The sequence below is a fragment of the Sorex araneus genome, chromosome 6 (genome assembly GCF_027595985.1).
Source record: "Sorex araneus isolate mSorAra2 chromosome 6, mSorAra2.pri, whole genome shotgun sequence".
In the NCBI taxonomy this organism is placed as follows: domain Eukaryota; kingdom Metazoa; phylum Chordata; class Mammalia; order Eulipotyphla; family Soricidae; genus Sorex; species Sorex araneus.
Genome location: NC_073307.1, coordinates 28,828,068 through 28,850,423, shown reverse-complemented (window position 1 = coordinate 28,850,423; position 22,356 = coordinate 28,828,068). Strand labels below are relative to the sequence as shown.

General features: G+C 39.3%; 1 protein-coding gene across 2 annotated transcripts in view; it reads right to left on the bottom strand.

The window, feature by feature from the left end:
* Positions 1-22,356, bottom strand: part of FNIP1 (folliculin interacting protein 1) — a 112,488-nt gene that overhangs the window by 57,406 nt on the left and 32,726 nt on the right. For both annotated transcript variants that reach the window (XM_004609840.2, XM_004609841.2), the window contains exons 2-3: positions 14,534-14,660; positions 4,473-4,607 (exon numbers count right to left, since the gene is read on the bottom strand). In XM_004609840.2, the coding sequence (XP_004609897.1) occupies positions 4,473-4,607; positions 14,534-14,660 (262 nt within the window). The remainder of the gene's footprint in view (positions 1-4,472; positions 4,608-14,533; positions 14,661-22,356) is intronic.

Here is a 22,356-nt window from a genome sequence, read left to right as displayed (position 1 = left end):
CCAGGCTGTTTCACTAGGGGCACCCCCCAGGGGGCGGGTGAGAGCCCTCCCCACCCCAAGGGACCCAGCCCCAGCAGCTGAAAATATCCACATCCCAACCAGCGCCACGCTCAAGGCCACTCCCCACATGCTTAGGCTGAGCCTCACACATAAGTGAACATATTCCTGGACCATGTGGCTGCATTTTCGGCCACATGACACATCACAAAGACACTCTCTACCCATTCTCCAAGAGTACCACACCACATTTGTTGGGTTCAAATAGTAGGCAACCAACCATAGAGGGAAATATGTATGTGTACGTGTGTATGCATATATCCTAAAGAATGTCTTAATGGTCCCTGCCAAAATAGAACAATCTTCTATGTTTCCTTCTATGGATACTTTTTTGTAGCATTTTCAGCGGTTTTTCATAACAAATGATACAAAATTTATTATTTCAGTTGTGCTTTGAGAGAGGGATTGGGGCTTGGGATGGAAACATTCGAAATATGGTGGTGAGAGGGTGCAATGGTAATGGGATTGGTGTTTAAATATTAAATGTAATCACATATTGTGAACTACCTTATAAAATAAAAACTTAATGAAAATTAAAGCAACTTATTAATTTTTAACTGGGTTAAGATAAATTAAGATAAACTGGGTTAAGATACATTCTTATTTCAAGCAGAGGTTAGGGTGCTAAGAACATTTTAGAAACAACAGTATCATAGCAAAATCATTATTTTATTGATCAACTGATTTTTAAAAAAATCAATGTCAACCTAAATTCCTTCTAATAATGAGAACCTTCTTTTAGAAAGTCAGTTGAGCTATAACTCCATTATTTGGGGGCTGGGAAGATGGTGTCTGGGGGCTGGGGGTGGACTACATCTGGCAGTGCTCGGGGTGATTACTGGCTCTGACCTTAGGAATAAGTTCTTGCAATACTCATGGAACCATATGTGGTACCTGGAATTTCAACTGGGACCATCAGGATGCAAGGCAAGCACTTAAATTCCTATACTATCTTTCTCAGCCCTCCATTTTTCTATGTTGAGAAATTATTTCTTCTATTAAACAACCTACATGAGTCCAAATATCCAGGGAATTATAAATTTTGCTGCTATAAATAGAAAAAAATCCGTAGAAAACTATTTAATACAATTATGTTCAAATTTGACAAGTTCTTAAATTTGTTACTAAAGGTTTTCTTTGCTAAAATTAGCTATCATAAATGATACTTGCATGTTTTCCATACACTAATATGAAAATCTGTAATTAAAATTATAATTGAGAAAGTGTGTTGGCAGTTAGAGAGATAGTATAATGTATAAGGCGCTTACGTCACATATGGCTGATCTGGTTCAATCCTGAGAATCACTGGTTGTCCCCTGGGCACCAACAGGAGTGAGTCCTAAGCTTAGAGCCAGGAATAGCCCTGAGCAAAGCTGGATCTGCTCCCACCCATACCCCCTGCAAAAAAGGTTCAATTATCTTTAAAACTTTTTTCTGGGGGGTATGGTCTAGCAAGTCAACCTGTACCTGTGGAGTGAGTGCATCAGTAGCCTGATGGTGCTTCAGGCTTCTTTATACCCCAAAATTGTTGTCGTGCCTTTAGCCGGTCCCCAAATACTTGGGACCAAGTTTACCAAGAAATTAAACGGCCAAAAGTTAGGTATGTAGGACCTGCACCCACAAACCACCTCCTGCTCAGCTATACAAGCTCATTTATCAGCCTTATTTCAGAGACCCACAAATAAATCTCGAAAGAAATCAAAAACCACAATTAATCTTGGACCCGCACATGGCTGAATAGCCCGGGTAAAATCGGAGGGGGTGGGTCAGCCTGGAACCTGCCCAAGCGGAACCCCCAGCAGTCGCTTGCTTCCACAATCCAAAAATCACTGCCATACCAATGGCTTGACTCCACCGTCTCAGGATGGATCTCAACAAGATATAATCTGCTGAAAATTCAGATATGCAAGTTTTGTGATTAAAATCTCCAGGTATTCTCAGAGTTGGGACAGGCTACCTCCCCTCACTTCGCAATATTCCTGGAAGCACTGAAAATCACCCTCATGAGCCAACTAAAGCACTACTAGGTAAGCTCTACTACTGGCCTTGCTTCAGAGATCCATAAATAAATCTTGAAAGAAATCAAAACTGCAGTTAATCTTGGACCTGTGCATGGCTGAACAGACTGGGAAAAATCAGAGGGGGGCAGGTTTGTCCGATGCCTGGCCAAGCAAAGACCCTGGCAGCCACTTGCTTATATAATCCAAAATCTTTGCCATATCCCCCAGGTCTGGCTCCACCATCTAGGGATGGAGTTCACCAAGATACAATCTGCTGAAAATTTGGGTATGCGGGTTTTGTGACCTCCAGGTCACAAAACCTCCAGGCTTTCTCAGAGTTGGGATGGGCTACCTCCCGGCCCCTCACCCCCGCCACACACACACACACACACACACACACACACACACACACTTCCTTGTTCTTTTTGGAAGCCTCAGCAGTCACATCCACACCCCAAAGCTGTCAGGCAGTTAAAAAGCTACTCCAGCCTTACCATCCTGATAAAAATACTGAATGCCCTAAACAAACACCATGACCTCTTAGTAATTGTACTGCAAACCATAATGCACAAAAGGAAAAAAAGAGAGAGAGCAAGAAGGAGAGTTCTTCCCATAGAGGGAGATTGGGGGTGGGGGTGGGGCGTTGGGGGATGGTGGGAGGGCAACAGGGGACACTGGTGTTGGGAAATGTACACTGGTGAAGGGATGGGATCATTGTATGACTGCAACCCAATTATGAACAGCTTTGTAATGGTCTATCTCATGGATATTCAATTAAAAATTTTTAGAAAAAAAACATGGAGTTCACGCCCATGTCAATCAGCTTAATCAGTGGTTGAATAAATAACAGTACTCCTACATTAAAAATTAAAAAAAAAAACAAACACCCACTTATTTTCCTTTGGTTTGGTAGCCACACCCAGTGGTGCTGAAGGGTTACTCCCGGGTATGCACTCAGAAATTACTTCTGGTGGGTACAAAGAACCACATAGGGCGCTGGGGATTTAATCCAGGTCAGCAACGGACAAGGCAAAGGCCCTTCCCACTGTACTATCGCTCCAATCCTTCTTTCAAACATTTTAAAAACCTTTTTATAAAAAGATAAATTCTTCACAAATGTTATTCACTGAAAGTTAATTATTTGAAATGTCTGAAAATCAAATACATGTTTTATCTACATTTTATCTAGTGAATGGTATGCTACAGTAATTCAATACTTACCTGCTAAAAGGAAAAAAAAATGATTTCCAGAACCACATTAAAAGGACCAGTGGAATGGGGGCTGGAGTGATAGCACAGTGGGTAGGGCATTTGCCTTGCATGTGGGTGACCCGAGTTCAAATCCCAGCATCCCATATGGTCCCCCGAGCACCGCCAGGGGTAATTCCTGAGTGCAGAGCCAGGAGTGACCCGGAGCATCGCCAAGTGTGACCCAAAAAGCAAAAAGGACCACTGGAATATCTGTAAATATAACCCGAAAATTTATACTGTCGAAGAAAAACTCTAGAGATTTTGATGTAAAATGAGACAACTATTCATTTTAGTGTTTCTGCAACTTGAATCTATATACTAGAGATTTTTCACTGTATAATATTAGGAAATTAAGCTTGCACAACTGATCAAATTAGAAACTTTCCAAATTATCCAAATTGGCATTAAGTAGGATGATGTTCCACTCCTTGAGGAACTTCTCACGATATCATGTATTAATTGGGTAGAAAAGAGGAAGATGGTAGAAATATATAACACTTGCTAATACTTGGCTTTTAATAACTTTATACATCTTTAGCATAAACAGTCACATTGTTATGGCATAAGGGTTAACTTCTGTCAAAACAATTACCTAATTACAAATAATCAAAAAGCCTGGGTTTCTATTTTGGTTCTGTTAAATATAAAATATTTATGAGTCATTGATGGTAGGTTGGATGAGATAAATTCACATCATCTGCCAATTATATAACCAACCACTGATCTCACGTAAAATACAAGTTTGTACAGAAGTTCTGATGTAATTACTAATTCTGTATTCTAAAAGAGAAGCTACATTACTTTTGAAAAATAAAAAATGTCGATTTAACTACATGTATTTCCAACTAATCTTTGATTTCACGTTATGCCTAAAATGCATTACTTTATATTTATCTTTATATATTAATAACTTAAAGCATAAAAAATAAATTATTCTAGAAGCAAAAAAAAAACTCTGAATTGGACACAGAAGAAGATTTGTCATGTCCATAAAATTGCTTGTTTAATTATTTGTCTCTCCAGTCACAATATAAACATATCAGAGAGAGTAAGGACTAGTTCCTGTGATATGTCCCTTTCCTAGAAAGGTGCATACACATAATAGGTGATCAAAAATGCTTGTGAGTGAAGAAATAAATAAATAAATGATGTCAGTGATCTTACCTGGTACTTGGGACATTGGTCTTTTACATCAGAAGCTGAAGTCACAGAACTATCCAGAGAAGAAGAACTGTCACCTCCAGGTTTCAGCTGGCAGCATTTTCCAAAGACCTTAACTTGAGCATCACTACAAAGTTTCTGAAATAGAGATATTATTTCCATTTACATCTATATTTTTAATTGTTGTAGGGGTCACACATAGCAGTGCTCAGGGTAGACCATGGAAAAGATAAAACACAAGATCAGGTATGCACATATTCCCAGCTTCCATTCATATGTTTACAATTTTTTTAACCATATGCAATAGTATAAATAAAAACCTTTGGAAGAACCAAAATTAGAATTTATATTAATAAATTCTAAACATGACTATTCACATTTTATTGTATTTTCTCTGGTGTTCTTCTCGCTTTGGAGTGGCAGGACCTGAGCCCCACACCAGCAAGTGCTTAAGGACTACTCTCAGCTGTGTAGTTGGAGGTTGCTCCCAGCTATGCTTGTGAGACCATGTGATGCTGGAGATCAAACCAGGGTTGGCCACATGAAAGGTAAAGATCCTAACTTCTGTTTTATCATTCCAGCCAGCCCTATATTTTACTTTTATCTCATGGCTATAATTTGGAGTTTGTATGTCTTCTTCCTTCTAACATGACTAAATGATGGGAATTTTCCTATAACACAGATTACACAGTATTCACTTAGTGGTTTAATAATATACTAAAGCCATTTTAAATTATTTGGTATCAAAATCTCTATACCATTAAAATTTCAGAGCTTCAAAAGCAGTGCTCCTAACTTGGTGCTAGAAGGACCACACAGAGCCAGGAATTCAGCCAGGCTCTCCTGCATGCAAAGCATAGGCTCCAGCCCACTGAGCTATCTCTACAGCTCCCAATAATCATTTTAATGTACAATAATCTTTGAGAGATATGTTTGAATGAAAACACAAAGGCAAATGAAACTTACATTTTACAATGCATGTGTATGTATATATATGACATTGTCACTGCCATCCCATTGCTCATCAATTTGCTCAAGCAGGCACCAGTAACGTCTTTTAGATTTACTGATCTCTAACAAAATGTTATACCTTTACATGTAGTCCTTGTAATACAGTATGGTAGATATATTATGCAATTGATGAGAAATGTGAAGTACAAGGAAATAAAGTAATTTCTTCAAAAGCTAGTAAGTCTGTAACAGAGGAAAAATTCAGTTGCTTTGCATAGCTACTACTGTAAACCACCTTTTTTTTTTCTTTTTGGGTCACACCCAGTGACACACAGGAGTTACTCCTGGCTCTGCACTCAGGAATTACTCCTGGCAGTCCTCAGGGAACCATATGGGATGCTGAGAATCGAACCCGGGTCAGCCACGTGCAAAGCAAACACCCTACCTGCTGTGCTTTTCTCGGCCCCTGTAAACCACCTTTTTACCAGTCAACAAAAGCATTTGAATTCTCTGTATACCAAGTTCTATGATGTAGCACTGTAGCACTATCTCCTGTTGTTCCCTGATTTGCTTGATTTCTTGTTCGTTGATTTCTGTTTAACTATGGACTGGAGCCATAGCACAGCGGGGTGCCTTGCATGCGGCCAACCCAGTTTCATTTTCCCTGTCCCTCTCAGAGAGCCCGGCAAGCCACAGAGAGTATCCCACCCGCATGGCAGAGCCTGGAAAGCTACCCGTGGCATATTTGATATGCCAAAAACAGTAACAAGTCTCACAATGGAGACGTTACTGGTGCCCACTCAAGCAAATCGATGAGCAACGGGATGACAGTGACAGTGATATAATGATATATAATAAATATGTAAACATGTATATTTATATATATGAGGTATATTAAATGTGTGCACACAAAACCCTTTTCTGGTTTCTTCAGTTCTCCAGTGTCTTTTATTTCTCCCATTCTGAAGTCATAGCATTCTTGGTTTTTGTGGTAACAGAAATTAAACATCCTAAACTATGTCACCTTGGGCACTACTCTGCATTCTGCTTCTTGTCTTTGCGTCCTGGCACTAGGTACATGAAGTGGAGCAAGGAAACCCTCTTTAACAAATGGTTATGAGACTACTGCATAGCCATATGCAAATGAATGAAACTGGATCCAAAAATTCATACAATGCATAAATGCATGAACGTCAACTCAAAGTGATGAGTGGATTAAGGACTTTAAAATTAGACCAGAACTCATAAGATTACATTGAAGGGACTAGAGACATAGTACAGGGGTTAGGCACAGGCCTTACATGCAGCTGGCTCAGTTCAACCCCTGACACCACATGACCCCCAGGGCATCATCAGGTGCAGCCTTGGAAGCCCCAACCCATAGCATTACCAGTGGACCTGAGGAATCCCAAGTTTTAAAGGTCCTGAGCAACACCACCACATCCGCAGGCCCTTGTATTTCTCTGCCTGGTTAGATGAAAAGCAGACTCCCTTTTTTTCTCATCCAAAACACACACCAACAGACACTGACACACGCGAGCGCACGCACATACACACACATACACACACACACACACACACACACACTCTGAGGTGAATGTTGGCACAATTTTCTAGGATATAAACCTTAGAGTTAAATCTAACATTCAAACTCCACTGGCAAAGACAACAAACAAATAGGGCTATATTAAACTAGTGTTTGGCCCAAAAAAAAAGAAAATACTTGAACTAAGATAAAAATATATGCTACTGATATGTGATATGTTTGCGCATCACAGATAAGGGCTAATACCCAAAGAACTCATAAAACTCAACAACAAAATAACATGAACCCCATGTAAAAATCAGAAGAGAAAATGAAGAGACACAGAGAAGATGAAATGGACACATGGTTAGGACATATGAAAATTGCTCACTATCACTTGTTATCAGAGAAATGCAAGTTAATGATGATGTAAATTTAATGATAAGAAGTATCATCTCACACCAGTAGGCATGACATTTGTAAAAACTGGAATAACCAGTGTTGGTAGAGATGTGGTTAAAAGGAATCCTCTTTCACTGTTAAGAATGTTGTCCATTTTCTAATCCCCAAGGACAGTAGAAACAAGGGTCAAGAGGACTGACTGGTCTATGGTTGGAAACTTGACACAAGTTGAGGGAAAGTAGGGAGGGCAGTCAGAATAGAGAAGGGACTACTATGACAGTAATAGTTGGAAATTATCACTCTGGACAAGAAATGAATGCTGAAAGTAGGTAAAGGGACATACATGATAGTCTTTCAGTACCTGTATTGCAAACCATAATGCCCAAAAGGGAAGAGGGAGAGGGAGAAAAATAGAAAGGGAGGAGAAGGGGAGGGAGAGATAGGGAAAGAAAGAGAGAACAAGAGAATAAAAGTGCCTATTTGAAGCAGGCAGATGGGGTGGAGTGGCGAGAGGCGAACTAGGGATTGGTGGTGAGCAATGCACACTGGTGAAGGGAAGGGTGTTGGAACATTGTATAACTGAAGCCCAATCATAAATAACTGTAACTGGTGTATCTCCCAGAGATTCAATTAAAACACACACACACACACACACACACAAATGTTTTCTATTTAAGCCTCTATGGAAACAGTATTTCTCAGTAAATTAAGAATCAACTTCTCTTTGATTAACTCCAGTTCTTGGCATCTATCCCACGTACACCAAAACATTAATTACAAAAGATATGCACATCTATATATACTGCAGTGCTTAGTACAATAGCCAGAATACAGAAACAATGTGAATGTCCTACCACAGATGGATGAATAAACAAGCTGAAGTATATAAATATCACAGAATATTAGGCTGCTGTAATAAAGGATGAAACTGAAATTTACTACTACTTGGATGGAACTGGAAAGTATCATGTTAAGTGAAATAGGTCAGAGGGAGAAGAACAAATATTGAGTGGTCTAATTCACCCATGGTATACAGAGAAACAAAGGAATTAACAGTATTGAATGAGGAAAAACCCTTGATCTTTGATTGCAGCAGTGGGTGAGAGTGGGAAAAGGAGTCAGACTAAAGGAAACATAAGAACAGTAGCAGGTCTTGGGGACATTGGTGGTGATGAAGGTGCAAGTAACTTTGTACATCAAAATCACAAAATCACAAAAATCATACTGTTTTTTTATTTTTTTGTGAAAAATCACAATCATCATGCTATCTAAACTAATTCAGCCATATGGTATACCAGAATGTAATAGTATAGCTGATTTAACTTATTAAATTTAACAAAGCTGATTTCAAACATTAATTTAAAAAAATCACTGGTAAAACTGAAGGATAAAAATGTTTAGATACACTTTCATTTTTAAAAATGTTGCCAGGTTACCCACCAGAGAGACTGTACCATTTCACTAATTCACTTGAATAGCAAAATGCTATTATTCATTGTTTAGGTTACTCCCAAACAAAAGGAAAAAACTCAAAAAAACTCAGTAGTTTTATGTGTAAGAATCGTATTAGGGAATAGAGCGATAGCACAGCGGGTAGGACAGTTGCCTTGCACGCGGCCGACCCGGGTTCGATTCCCAGCATCCCATATGGTCCCCCCAAGCACCACCACCAGGAGTAACTCCTGAGTGCATGAGCCAGGAGTAACCCCTGTGCATTGCCGGGTGTGACCCAAAAAGGAAAAAAAAAAAAAGACTAGTATTAAATGGTAAGGGTCATTTATATATCAACTCTGCTCTTATCCTTCACCCAATTTTCTGAGTGGTTCTGCTGTCTCTATTTCAAGGATTATTTTACACAAAAGATTACTACTTGGTCTATTGTAGGATGACATTACTTTGTCCTCTCCCTCCCTTGCCACAAGTAGCTTGTCCCGATTTTCCCCGGAGTTTAGGCTTACCCCAGTCTCACCCATCAAGGTGTTCCTGACTCTCTCCCATCCCTTTGTTTAGCTATAATCACTTCTCTATGCTCTCTTCCCCAAAACAATCAATCCTCGGCTTTCCCTTAATCTGACTCTGCTAATTTGTAAAGTCAGACCTTCCTAGGATACTGAATTTATATTATATAAGTTAATATTGCCTTTCTCCTCTTCTTGTGCCTTTTGAATAATTTACTTTAAAGCTATGTCTGTTTTGTATAGACACAAGACAATATTATGTTTTTATAACTTGGGAATTAATTGGCCTCGAATATTATTCCCTCCTGGGCATCTGCTTTCTCCACTTAAGCCTCAGTTGCCCTCAGTTCCTAGCACCCCAAAAGCAGGGTCCCGACGAGGGACGGGAAGGATCCAGGTCAAGCGGTGAGGTATGTGCTACCCTGGCATCAAGATGGGCCTGGCCAAAGTGCCTAATTCTTAACTACAAGTTAAGAGCTTGATCATAGACAAATACTGTCATGATCCATAAGTAATGATGAGAGTAGGACCCTGCTAGGGATAGGAAAGACTGATGTGGCCTGAGCACTGTAGTATGACATTGAGATGGCCCCAGGAGAGCAATTCCATAAGCTTTAATGCATCTCTTATTGTGTCCATACAAAATGATTAACATTATGAATTCTTATATGTTCGCTGGCTGAGGAGAAGAGAAACACATTCATGAGACTCCGCCCTTGGTTGGATCCTCCTGCTGAAAGAGAATTAAGTCCTAGGAGAAGCATCCCCTAAAGGAAAGGAACCTTACCCTATTGATGGTGACCACACCTATGTGTACACCCCAAACCCCCCCCCCACAATGCTGTGGAGATTTAACTAGGCTGTAAGACTGGGTTGGAGGGCCAGATCCACAGATCCTGAGAGAGACTGAGAGCCGGGAGAGAAGCAGAGAGAGAGAATGAAATAAACTGATCGAGCAACCAGTTTGGCCTTCTTCCTTCTGTCGCCTGCCCTTGACCGACAGCACACACTGAGGTTCCGGGGCACCGAACACGGGCAGTGAGACAGAGCCGCCCGGAGAGCCCGCGAGTGCTCACGCCCCTCGGCGTGCCTTAGTTTTTTACAGTCTATAAATTAAGTATTTTTTGTAGTGTATCAATTTTTATCTTCTCTTTTCTTTTTTTGTTGTGTTAATCACATAAATGTGTGGTTTATAAAATGTTGGCTGTCAAATACTGGTTTTCAATTCACGGCTTCTGGATTTTAAGTCATAACTAAGGTTTTCTCCTCTCCACAGATATGTAAGCACATTTTCCTTTTGGAATGCTACAGTTTTCTTATTACATTAAAATGTTTGATGCACTTGAAATATAAACCTAAATTTTTATTTTTTCCAAATGGCTAATGCCCAATACCATGCATTAATCTTTGCCCTGGTGATATAAGATGCCTTAATCATGAGCTAAATTTTTACATGTATTCAGATTTAGTTTTGATCCTGTTTTATGATCTGATTTGTCTAGATATATGCCCACTACCACATTTTTTTAATTACTGAGAATTCATAGTATATCTTTTTTCTTTTTTCCCTTAGGTTTTGAGCTTGGGGCTTTTTGTTGTTGTGTTAGTTTTGGGGTGAAGCCCAGAGGTGCTCAGGTCTTAGTTCCCAACTCTGTGCTCAGTGATCACTCTTGGTGGCAAACCAGGACTCATGTGTGGTGCTGGGGATCAAACCTGAGTTGAAGGTGTGCAAGACATATGCCTTACCTGCTGTACTATCTCTCTGGCCTCTCACTATACATTTTCAAACCTGGTAGGGCCACTTACCCTGCTGTGTTTTCTTCTTTTCATTTTCAAACTAGTTAATACAAAACTTCTTCCACTTGAAATTTAAAATCTACAATCTAGCTTCAGATTTTTTAAAATGGTATGATTATTGAGATAACATTTTACAAAGTTAGTAAGTAGTGAATGTTTTTTTTTAACGACACCGAATGTTACCAAAAATTGTTTTACCTTTCCCATTTGCTCAACTTTTATGTACCTCAAAAAATTTTAAGTACTAAACATACAGGCTTTGATCAATTTATACTTTTTTAACTTACTATTTTAAATAGTCTTAGATTCCTTTCTATCTTCTTATTGAAAGCTATATAATAAGTTTAGTAATTTCTATATAGCAAATTTTATGAAAGTCCACTTATCTAACCAAATCCTACATTGCACATCTTGTTATTATTAAGACTCAACACTTAGCACTTACATAATGCCTCAGCATGTACAGAGCTCTCACTAGTTATAATTTGTATGCAACCTTTCAAAGTCACGTGATTTTGCTAAGCTGGACATCTTATTGCTAAGGTAGGCAGAGTGTGTTTATGATATGACAGTATGCCAGACCAAAAAAGGTTTTCATTTGTAGCCTGCAACACTGCTCCCAAGAAAAGCTATCATTCTGTCCTTAAAAACTTTTTAACGGGGGGGGGGGGGGGGGGCGCGACAACGACGACACGGGAACACATGTTTTGCATGTGAGAGCCCTGGGTTCACTCCTAGCACTGCATGGTCCTCTAAAAACTGTAAGGTGTGGTCCCAAGCCCAAAATAATAAAAAGCCTTGAAACCTGTCACTGACTTGGCTTCCTTCACTATGAAAATCCTTTCAAAGATCAGCTGCTAAAATAGGAATGTTTCATTATACAAAAGATTGATTTTGATGGAATACTATGCAGCTGTTAGAAAAAAGGAGGTCAAGAATTTTGTAGTTAAGTGGATGGGCATGAAAAGTTTCATGCTGAGTGAAATGAGTCAGAAAGAGAGAGACAGACATAGAAAGATTGCACTCATCTATGGTATATAGAATAACAGAGTGGGAGACTATCACCCAAGAACTGTAGAAATAAGTACCAGGAGGTTGACTCCATGGCTTCGAGGCTGGCCTCACGTTCCGGGGAAAGGTCAACTCAGAGAAGCGATCACCAACTACATTGTAGTCGAAGGCCATGTGGGGGAAGGGAGTTGCGGGCTGAATGAGGGCTAGAGACTGAGCACAGCGGCCACTGAACACCTTTATTGCAAACCACAACAGCTAATTAGAGAGAGAGAACAGAAGGGAATGCCTTGCCACAGTGGCAGGGTGGGGTGGGGGGGAGATGGGATTGGGGAGGGTGGGAGGGACGCTGGGTTTACGGGTGGTGGAGAATGGGCACTGGTGAAGGGATGGGTTCCCGAACTTTGTATGAGGGAAGTATAAGCACAAAAGTGTATAAATCTGTAACTGTACCCTCACGGTGATTCTCTAATTAAAAATAAATAAAATTAAAAAAAATAAAATAAAATAAAATAAAATAAATATGTCAGGAAAAAAAAAAAAAAGATTGATTTTGACAAGTAACATTCCCCCTATGATCAGCATAGTAGCTTCTAAAACATTTTTAGCTGCCACTCAGTTTTATGTCATGTGCTGATTAACTATTCGTTAATTACTTAAAACTCTCAGCAAATTCAACATCATAATCTGCCTTTTTCCTAAACAAATATTTCTGCTTTGTTTATTACCATTATGGTGATGAGATAAATACACTTCTGTGTCTGCAGTGAGTTGATTAGAGTTTTATTTGTATCTGATATAGACCCTTCACAAACTGTTAATTTAATTGCTTTCAAGAAGCAGATTCTCTACAGATTTCATCAGTTTTTTCTTTCATTCTTCAAGACTATAGGTGAGGTGAAATGGAAATGCCTGACTCGTGTGCAATAACCACTACACTTTTCAAATTGTATGTTTTTGTTTCCCTTGTCACAAGTTAATTGATCATAGATGCATGGGCTTATAGGCTCTCTACCAAAATGATTTTTTGAAATGTAAATAGTTATTTTCCAATGGCTTCTCTTTGCATTTAGGATGAAATTTAAACTCCTAACCCAGAAATCTAGCAGGCCTGAAAAATCTGACTGTGTCCAACTCTCCCCAACCTCATTCCTAGTTAATTTAACTTAATAACATTCCAAGCCAAGTCACCCTTTCTTTTTGTTCCTTCAGTTCACTATATTTCTAAATCAATGCATGTGCTTGTTAATTTATTAAATTTTTTTAAAAGATGTTTATGCACCAACTTCAGTTTTAACTTGCTTTTGTACCTTCAGACAAGTAAATTTAACTTCTTTAAGTCATATGTTTCACAAATATGAGCAGCTTGAACATGATACTCTTAAGAATCCTTCTAGGGGTTGGAAAGATAGTACACCAAGTAGAGTGCTTGCCTCGCACGTAGACACCCAGAGTTCAATCCCTGGTACCCGATACGGAGCACAAGCCTGTCAGGAGTGATTCCTGAGCACAGAGCCAGGAATAAGTCCTGAGCACCACTAGGTGTGGCCCAAAAACCAAAGAGCTGGGGGGAGGAGAATCCCTTTAATTCTAGTCATAGTTCACAATTATAGAATGAAATATATGTCAAACTAAAATGTTCCTTGGTACTAGGATAATGTCTATTAAGATTGGTGTTATTTCCTTTAAAAATTCTCCAAATTAGTCAGAGGATAGAACAGCAGGTAAGGAGGGCATTTGTCCTGCAAACAGCACACCCAGGTTCAATCCTTGGCAACTCGTACCATGCTCCAGACTCCACCAGGAGTGATACCTGAGCTCAGAGCCAGGAGTAAGCCCTGAGTACCACTAGATATAACCCAAAGCAAACAAATTCTCCTAATATGGGTTCAGAATTTTTTTTTCTTTTCGGGTCATACCTGGTGATACACAGGGGTTACTCCTAACTTTGCACTCAGGAATTACTCCTGGTGGTGCTCAGGGGACCATATGTGATGCTGGGAATAGAACCTGGGTCGGCTGCATGCAATGCAAATGCCCTACCTGCTGTGTTATCACTCCAGTCCCAGATTCAGAATTTTTAAAACCTAGTATCACTGTATCACTGTCATCCCATTGCTCATCGATTTGCTTGAGTGGGCACCAGTAACATCTCCATTGTGAGACTTGTTACTGTTTTTGGTATATCCAATACGCCACAGGTAGCTTGCCAGGCTCTGCCATGCAGGCAAGATACTCTCAGTAGCTTGCCAGGCTCTCCAAGAGGGGCAGAGGAATCGAACCCGGATCGGCCGCATGCAAGGCAAATGTCCTACCCGCTGTGCTACTGTTTTATACTGACAGAAGTGCTATACTTAACATTTTACTCAGTATTTCTTCATTTAACATTAAATTTCAACCAAATCAATGATGATGCTCACCGATACTGATATGTCCTCACTTTTTCGCTTAACACTGGAATCGAACAAGACATTTCTTCCTCGTCTTTCACAGTCTTGATATACAATCAGCCGAATCTGGCTTGGGTCAAATTCTGACAAAGGCCAACTTTAAGAAAAAATAAAGATCCATTAGAGTTATTTTCATAAACATTGAGCATAAATTACTAGAAATTAATCTTACATAATAAAACCTAGAGTGGTAGTTACCAAAGAATACATAACAGATTTATACTTATATACCTATGACATTTTAGATTAAAAAGTAAATATAAAAGTCAAAACAGAAGTAGCAGAAAGTATGATCCAGCATATATAAAATACATGACTCATATGAATATAAAAATGACTAGTAATGAAATATAAGAACATAAAGTATATTAGAAAATCCAGTAAAAGTCAAGTTGACCCTGGCAATTTAATTACAGAAAAGTTTTCCATTACATAATAATGCTCATAGCAGTACTGTTCGTGACAGTTAATTCAAATGTCCATCAATAGTATCACTGTATCACTGTCATTCCATTGTTCATAGAGTTACTGTAACATAGAGGCACCAGTAACATCTCCATTCGTCCCAGCCCTGAGATTTTAGCAGCCTCTCCTTACTCATTTTTTCCAATGATTGGAGGCTCTTTTCAGGGTCAGGGGAATGAGACCTGTTATTGTTACTGTATTTGGCATATCGAATGTGCCACAGGGAGCTTGCCAGGCTCTTCCGTGTAGGCGGGATACTCTCGGAAGCTTGCCAGGCTGAGAGGTGTGCATATATACATACATATATATATATATTTATTTATATAAGTATAAATATATATATATTTCCCTTTATGATGATGTGTCACGGCCGCGTGGTCCAGGAATATGTTCAATCATGTGTGAGGCTAGGCCCAAGCATATGGAAAGCCACCTGTAGCGTGGTGGTGATGGGGTAATGGAGGTTGGCTGCCAGGGCTGGGTCGCTTGGGGTGGGGAGGGCTCTTACCCGCCCCCCAATGGTACCCCTGATGCAGAAGTCCGGTGGCATGGTTATGGGGGCCTCATTTTATGCCTCCTTCCGGGAGAAGCAGCCATGAGTTCTGGAAGGTGGCTGATTGTCCATCAATTTTAATCTTTACTATTATTGATGGATGGAGTGATTGTCCATCAATAGTAGAAAAGATTAAAATTACCGCATTTTTACCCATATCATAAAATACAATAAACTGGGCTGGAAAGGTAGTATAGCAGGTAAGACACCTGCCTCATATGCAGCCAATGGAGAATCTATTCCCAGCACCCCATATAGGAATAAATACACCAAGCCCCACCAGAAGTGATTCCTGAGTACAGAGACAGAAGTCCAGATCTGAAAGGGAGGGAGAGGGAGACAGGGAGGGGGAGGGAGACAGGGAGGGAGGGAGGGAGGGAGGGAGGAAGGAAGGAAGGAAGGAAGGAAGGAAGGAAGGAAGGAAGGAAGGAAGGAAGGAAGGAAGGAAGGAAGGAAGGAAGGAATCAAAATACAACCAACATAATGGATAAAATTCAGCTATAAGCAGAAACATGAATGGGCCATAAGCAAATCGGACAGTGGCACACAGAGACACCAAAACATACATACACATTATGCAAAGGTTTTAAACAGATAAAGTTTAAAATTACATCTAGAAACACATATTAAATCTTTAAAACCATATGAACCACATGATGGATAAAATAGTCTAGTGAAATGAATGAACTACAACTAACTGGACACTCACTAATAGGAAAATTGAGGTCGGGGAGAAAGCTCAAGGGGCTGGAGCACAGGCTTTGTGTGTGGTAAGTCCAGGTTCGATATCCAGCACCAAATGGTACCCTGAGCCAAAGTGCTGTTGTGTGTGCCTGCCCCCCCCCCGAAAAAATTGGAGACCTGCTATCCCAGGAGTTGTTTACTTGTGAGTGGCTACATCAGGCTAAATGGTCAATCCTTCACAACCTATCAGTCATGATTTTTTTGTTGATTCCTTCATTTCCTAATGCTAACACAATGAATGCACATAAACTGATCTATAACTACAATATAAAACATCCTAGATTTTTGATAGTAAAACAATTTTTGTTTTCTCCTGTTGTATTCTTAGCAAATATTTGTATTAGGAACTGATTAAGGATAACATTAGGAATTTACATTAAAATAGAGATTGTAGTATATAAGACACTGCTTGAACTCTACAAGAAGAAAACATCCAACCCCATCAAAAATGGGACGAAGAAGTGAACAGAAACTTTCTCAAGAAAGAAATGCGAATGGCTAAAAGGCCTATGAAAAAATGCTCTTCATCACTAATCATCAGGGAGTTACAGATCAAAACAACTATGAGATACCACCTCACACCACAAAGACTGGCTCACATCCAAAAGAACAAAAGCAACCGCTGTTGGCGTGGATGTAGGGAGAAAGGGACCCTCCTACACTGCTGGTGGGAATGCCGACCGGTTCAGCCCTTTTGGAAAACTATATGGTCGCTTCTCAAAAAATTAGAAATTAAGCTTCCATTTGAGCCAGCAATACCACTTCTGGGAATATATCCTGCAGAGGCAAAAAAGTACAGTCGAAATGACATCTGCACCTGTATATTCATCGCAGCACTGCTAACAATAGCCAGAATCTGGAAAAAACCTGAATGCCCGAGAACAAATGATTGGTTAAAAAACTTTGGTACATCTACACAATGGAATACTATGCAGCTGTCAGAAAGGATGCAGTCATGAACTTTGCATGTAAGTGGATCAATATGGAAAGTATCATGCTAAGTGAAATAAGTCAGAAAGAAAGAGACAGACATAGAAAAACTGCACTCATATGCGGAATATAAAAGAACAGAATGGGAGACTAACACCCAAGAATAGTAGCAATAAGTACCTGGAGATTTGCTCCACGGCTTGGAAGCCGGCCTCACATGCTGGGAGGAAAGGCAGCTCAGATAGAGAAGGGAACACGAAGTAAAGTGTGGTGGAGGATTTACTCGGGATGGGAGAGGCAGGTTGAAAGCAGACTATAGATTGAACATGATAGCCACCCAGTACCTCCATTGCAAACCACAACACCCAAAAGGAGAGAGAGAACAAAAAAGAATTCCCTATCACAGGGGCGGGGAAGGGTGGGGGGGACAGGATGAGGGGGTGGGAGGGACCCTGGGGCCATGGGTGGATTAGAATGGGCACTGGTGGAGGGATGGATACTAGAGTAATGTATGACCGTAACACAAGCACGAAACTCTGTAACTGTACCTTCACGGTGACTCATTAATTAAAAAATTTTAAAAAAAGAAAAGAAAAAGAAAATAGAAATTTTATCCTTGGACCACACTAATCTGCATTCCAATGAACTACTTTTCCTGAATTGTGCTTTGATGTTAGCACAACTTGCCAAAATCCTACTCATTCTTAGAGATGAAGTTCAAATGTCACCACCTGAAAGTGATTATTAATTTTTCAAGGCAGTTAGCTCCTGGTTTCTGGGATTAAACTTACTTTCTACTATAATTTTAACAGTATTTTAGAATTATATGCATTGTATTATGTCTGCTTACATTCTGTACCTACTAACATACATATATACCTATATTTTTCTACTGGAAAGAAAACTCCAGAAGGAGCACTTAATCACTTATTCACCTTTAAGTCACTAGTCCCAAGCACAGTAGATAAATAAATCTATAAAGTCTGAAGTAAAGGTGAGCATTAAACATTTCATACACAGGCAAGCTACCAAATTCCATGATCTAAAATCTACAGAAAGTTATCAATAAACTGATGAAAAAAATTAGTTTGTAGTTCAGCAGAGAGATTGACTAGAGTTCTATACACAGAGCTTACAGACATAGTAGAAATTAAATCATTCAGAGAGAAAATACTAATTGTAAATACAAGTATAAGTTAAAAAAATTAAACTATAATTTTAGGAAACATCAATATTTTAAGGGCAGATAGAGCAGCAAAGAGAGGGTGGATCAATAGTACAGTGGGTAAAACCACTTGCCTTGCACACAACCGACCCAGGTTCAATCCTGAGTATTTCATATGGTCTCACAAGCACTGCCAGGAATAATTCTTCAGTGCAGAGCCAAGTGTAAACCTGATAATTGCCAGGTACAGCCCACAAGCAAACAAATATGTGTGCATATACACACATATATCTTTTCTTAATTAAAAAAGATAAAGAGCAGCAGAAAAGCCAGGTAAGTAGAAAGGAAAATGAGAAAACCCATGATAAAACACTACTTCAAAGTCATATAAGGAACTAAGAATACAGCTCAGTAGGAGTACATGCCTAATACGTGTGAAGTTCTGTGTTCAATCCCTAGCACCATGAAAAGAGAAGATGGGAGGAAAGGGGAAAAGAAGGGAGTGGAAGGACAAAGGGTAATGAGAGGGAAGAGAGAAGAAAGGTAGAAAGGATGAAATGGAATGAAGGAATAGTGCACAGAGTAAAGATTTATAAAAACTACAAGTATCTGTGCACCTTACAGATTTCTTAATCTTTGGTATTTGCTAAAACCGTTTCAGTGTGGCCAGAGATACATGACAGGAGGTACAGTCTTTCATGCAACACTGGTTTCAACTCCAGTACTACACACAGTCCACAGGGGTCACCCCTGAGCAAAAATAGTCCCTGAGTACTACCAGAGGTGTGGCGTAAAAAACCATGAGCAGATAAATAAATACCATTTTAGTGGAGTGGTGGTTGAAAATAGCAACAGCAATGAACCGAAGGGAAAATGACTAAGAAAATGAGATATATACTATTTGAAACAGGCACATACTATTTGGAAACATGTCCCTGTACAAAAAGAGAGGATGAGTGTGATTAGATTACTTAACAACATATTATATTATATTATATTATATTATATTATATTATATTATATTATATTATATTACTAACAATATATACTGCTCAGTTTCTAAAGTAAAAGGGGCATCCTAAACATTCAAGAGTATTTAGATGATTTTGTTTAACAAAAAATTATGGTTACCCTAAAAAGGCTGTGAGGAAGATGGTCCCAAGCACCATTAAGAACAACCCCTGAGCATTGCTGGGTGTGGTCAAACAAAACAAAACAAAGCAAAAAGCTGGAATAAAAATGTATAAGAGATAAGCTGTGATCAGAATAGGAAGATCTCAAAAAAAAAAAAGAAAAGAAAAGAGAAGAAAAGAAGGCTAATTAACTTCAAGGTATAGTCAAGAACAGATGAAGATAAGAGGTAAAAGAAACTTGTGAGGTGTGGGCTGCCCAAGATGATACAAAGTGACCTGGAAAGAGAGACTAAAAAAAGTGAAATACAAGGAAGTCATCACTGGACACCAACAACAAAATAGAGCAAAGTCTGGTACCGAACGAACAGATCTCAAAAGAGCAGACGTTTCAGGAGAGAACAAGGAACAGTCTCCAGGCAACCATAGGGAGCAAAATACCAAGCCCAGTATTGGCCAATCTATGGAAAAATAAAAAATGTCCTCTACTGAAAGGACAAAAAGGAAGAATTTTTAGGTAATTCTTAATAAAAGGTAGATAACTGTGAAGAAAGGAAAAAACATGTGAAACGGATCTTTAGTTATGCAAAGAAAGAGCAGCATAGGCATTAGGTGGAGAAAAAAAGGCAGGTGAGAGGGAAGAAGGTTAAATATTTGCAGAGGTTTAAACTTTGGGGCACACCCAATAAGATAAGATTAGATGGAAGTTGAGGTTGTCACAAGTGTAATCTTGTATTAAGTTTTTTGATCTTACAATGGTCCCTAGAAATTCACTGTGCGACCTCTGCTTTCCCCTAAAAAGCTTTGAAACTTACATGCAGAGTATGTTCTTGAAATGGAGAGAGTTTACTGATAAGCTTTGATTTACATGAAATAAAGCTGTAAATTCTGAAATGTATAGACACAGAACAACTGACTATATATTTGTTATTAAACAACTGCCTGGAAAATTATTTGAAATACACTAAAACATGATTTTAACTATAATCCCAAACCACCACTTAAATAGGCAAATAACTAAGTTACAACACTATATAAATTTATTTTTCAAATCAAAAGTGAAAAAGAGAATACAACTTATCTAAACCCACTGCTATGGTTAGCTGGCTTGTCTCATTTTTTTAGCCTCATCTCTATCTTCCACTGCTCTTCACTTCTTTTTCTTTGGGGTGGAGGTGGAGGGAGTGCTCACAAATAGTGCTCCAAAGGCCTGAAAACCACTCTCAGATAGTCAATCTAAAAGGTGGTCCAACACTCAATCATCAGGTCCACCCCAGCAGTGCTCAGAGACCTCCAGGGTCAGATATTGGCAATGATTGTGAGGTAAGATCGTGCTAGATCATGCTGGGGATTAAACCTCATTTGGCACATATGACACATGAAGCTTAACTGCTATACTATTCTCAACTCATGGAATTCACTTCTACTCAAACACTCAAAAGATTGAGCATAATATCTCATTATACAAGAACTTAAATCTTCTGACACCCATTTCATTATGTTATCTCTTTTTATTGGGCTGGACTGATAGCACAGCGGGTAGGGCATTCGCCTTGCATGAGGCTGACCCGGGTTCAATTCCTCCGCCCCTCTCGGAGAGCCCAACAAACTACAGAGAGTATCTCAGCGGCACAGCAGAGCCTGGCAAGCTACCTGTGGCGGATTCAATATGCCAAAAACAATGACAAGTCTCACAATGGAGATGCTACTGGTGCCCACTCGAGCAAATCAATGAGCAATGGGGATGACAGTGACAGTGACAGTCTCTCTCTATCAAAATGTAACTAGACAACTAAACTAAATCCTTAGCAAGGATAACAGGCATTTACCACAAACACAAAAACTGTCAATACACTATCACGATTTTTTCTGACTCTTATGATATTATGTTCAGTATTAATAGCATATTAAATTTAATACTAATTGAATAGTTGGTATTCAATCAAGAATAGGAAAAATAAGAAAAATAAGCGTAATAAAAACCTTTAGTTTTTTTTAAAAAACTACACAGATGTTACTTAGTTTACACTTGCTCTTCATGCTTTTTATCTGACACCTTCAAAGATTGCTAAGAGAAAATAAACATGCTGGAACACATACCTCCTTTTATACTGACAAAGTACCTCAGAAGACCCTGTGAGCTAGAGGACAGAACAGTGAGGGACAACACCTATGGTGGAAGAAAATATTCAATCTGAAGTATAAGGTGGTACTAAAAGGTGGTAAAATATCATGAATGAAATCCTGTCAGCAACAATACTAAAAACCCAGTGCAAAAACTTCATCTTTTTAAAGCACCTCTCATAGGAGCAAGACTGGTGGGTGGGAAGCAAATTGGAGGGTGAAGGGCATTGGTGGAGGTAAGTGGAAACTAATGAAAGGATAGGTGTTGAATCACTGTATGCTTAAAAACCAATCATGAATAACCTTGCAATTTAACAGTGAATAAACTGAATAAATTTTTAAAAATTATTAATTTTACTTATTAGTGAAATAAAATAAAAATACAAAGAGAAAATCCTGCAAATTCCTATAGCACATGATTCTGGCTATAAATTAAAAGTTATATCATATATCATATATTCAACAGAGAGTCTCTTGCCCGCATGCCTGGCTGTCTTCCCTGGGGGCCCTCGGAGGGGATGGGCTCCAGCTTCCCTCCCTACACCGAGCAGAGGTCCCGGAGGCCGAGGACCACCGGAACTTAGCTACAGCCATGCTGGAGGCCCCTCTCCACATGTTTGGACAGGCCTCATGCATGAAGGTACCGGCAGAGGAACCCAGGTGTGTGTAATCCCATCAATGG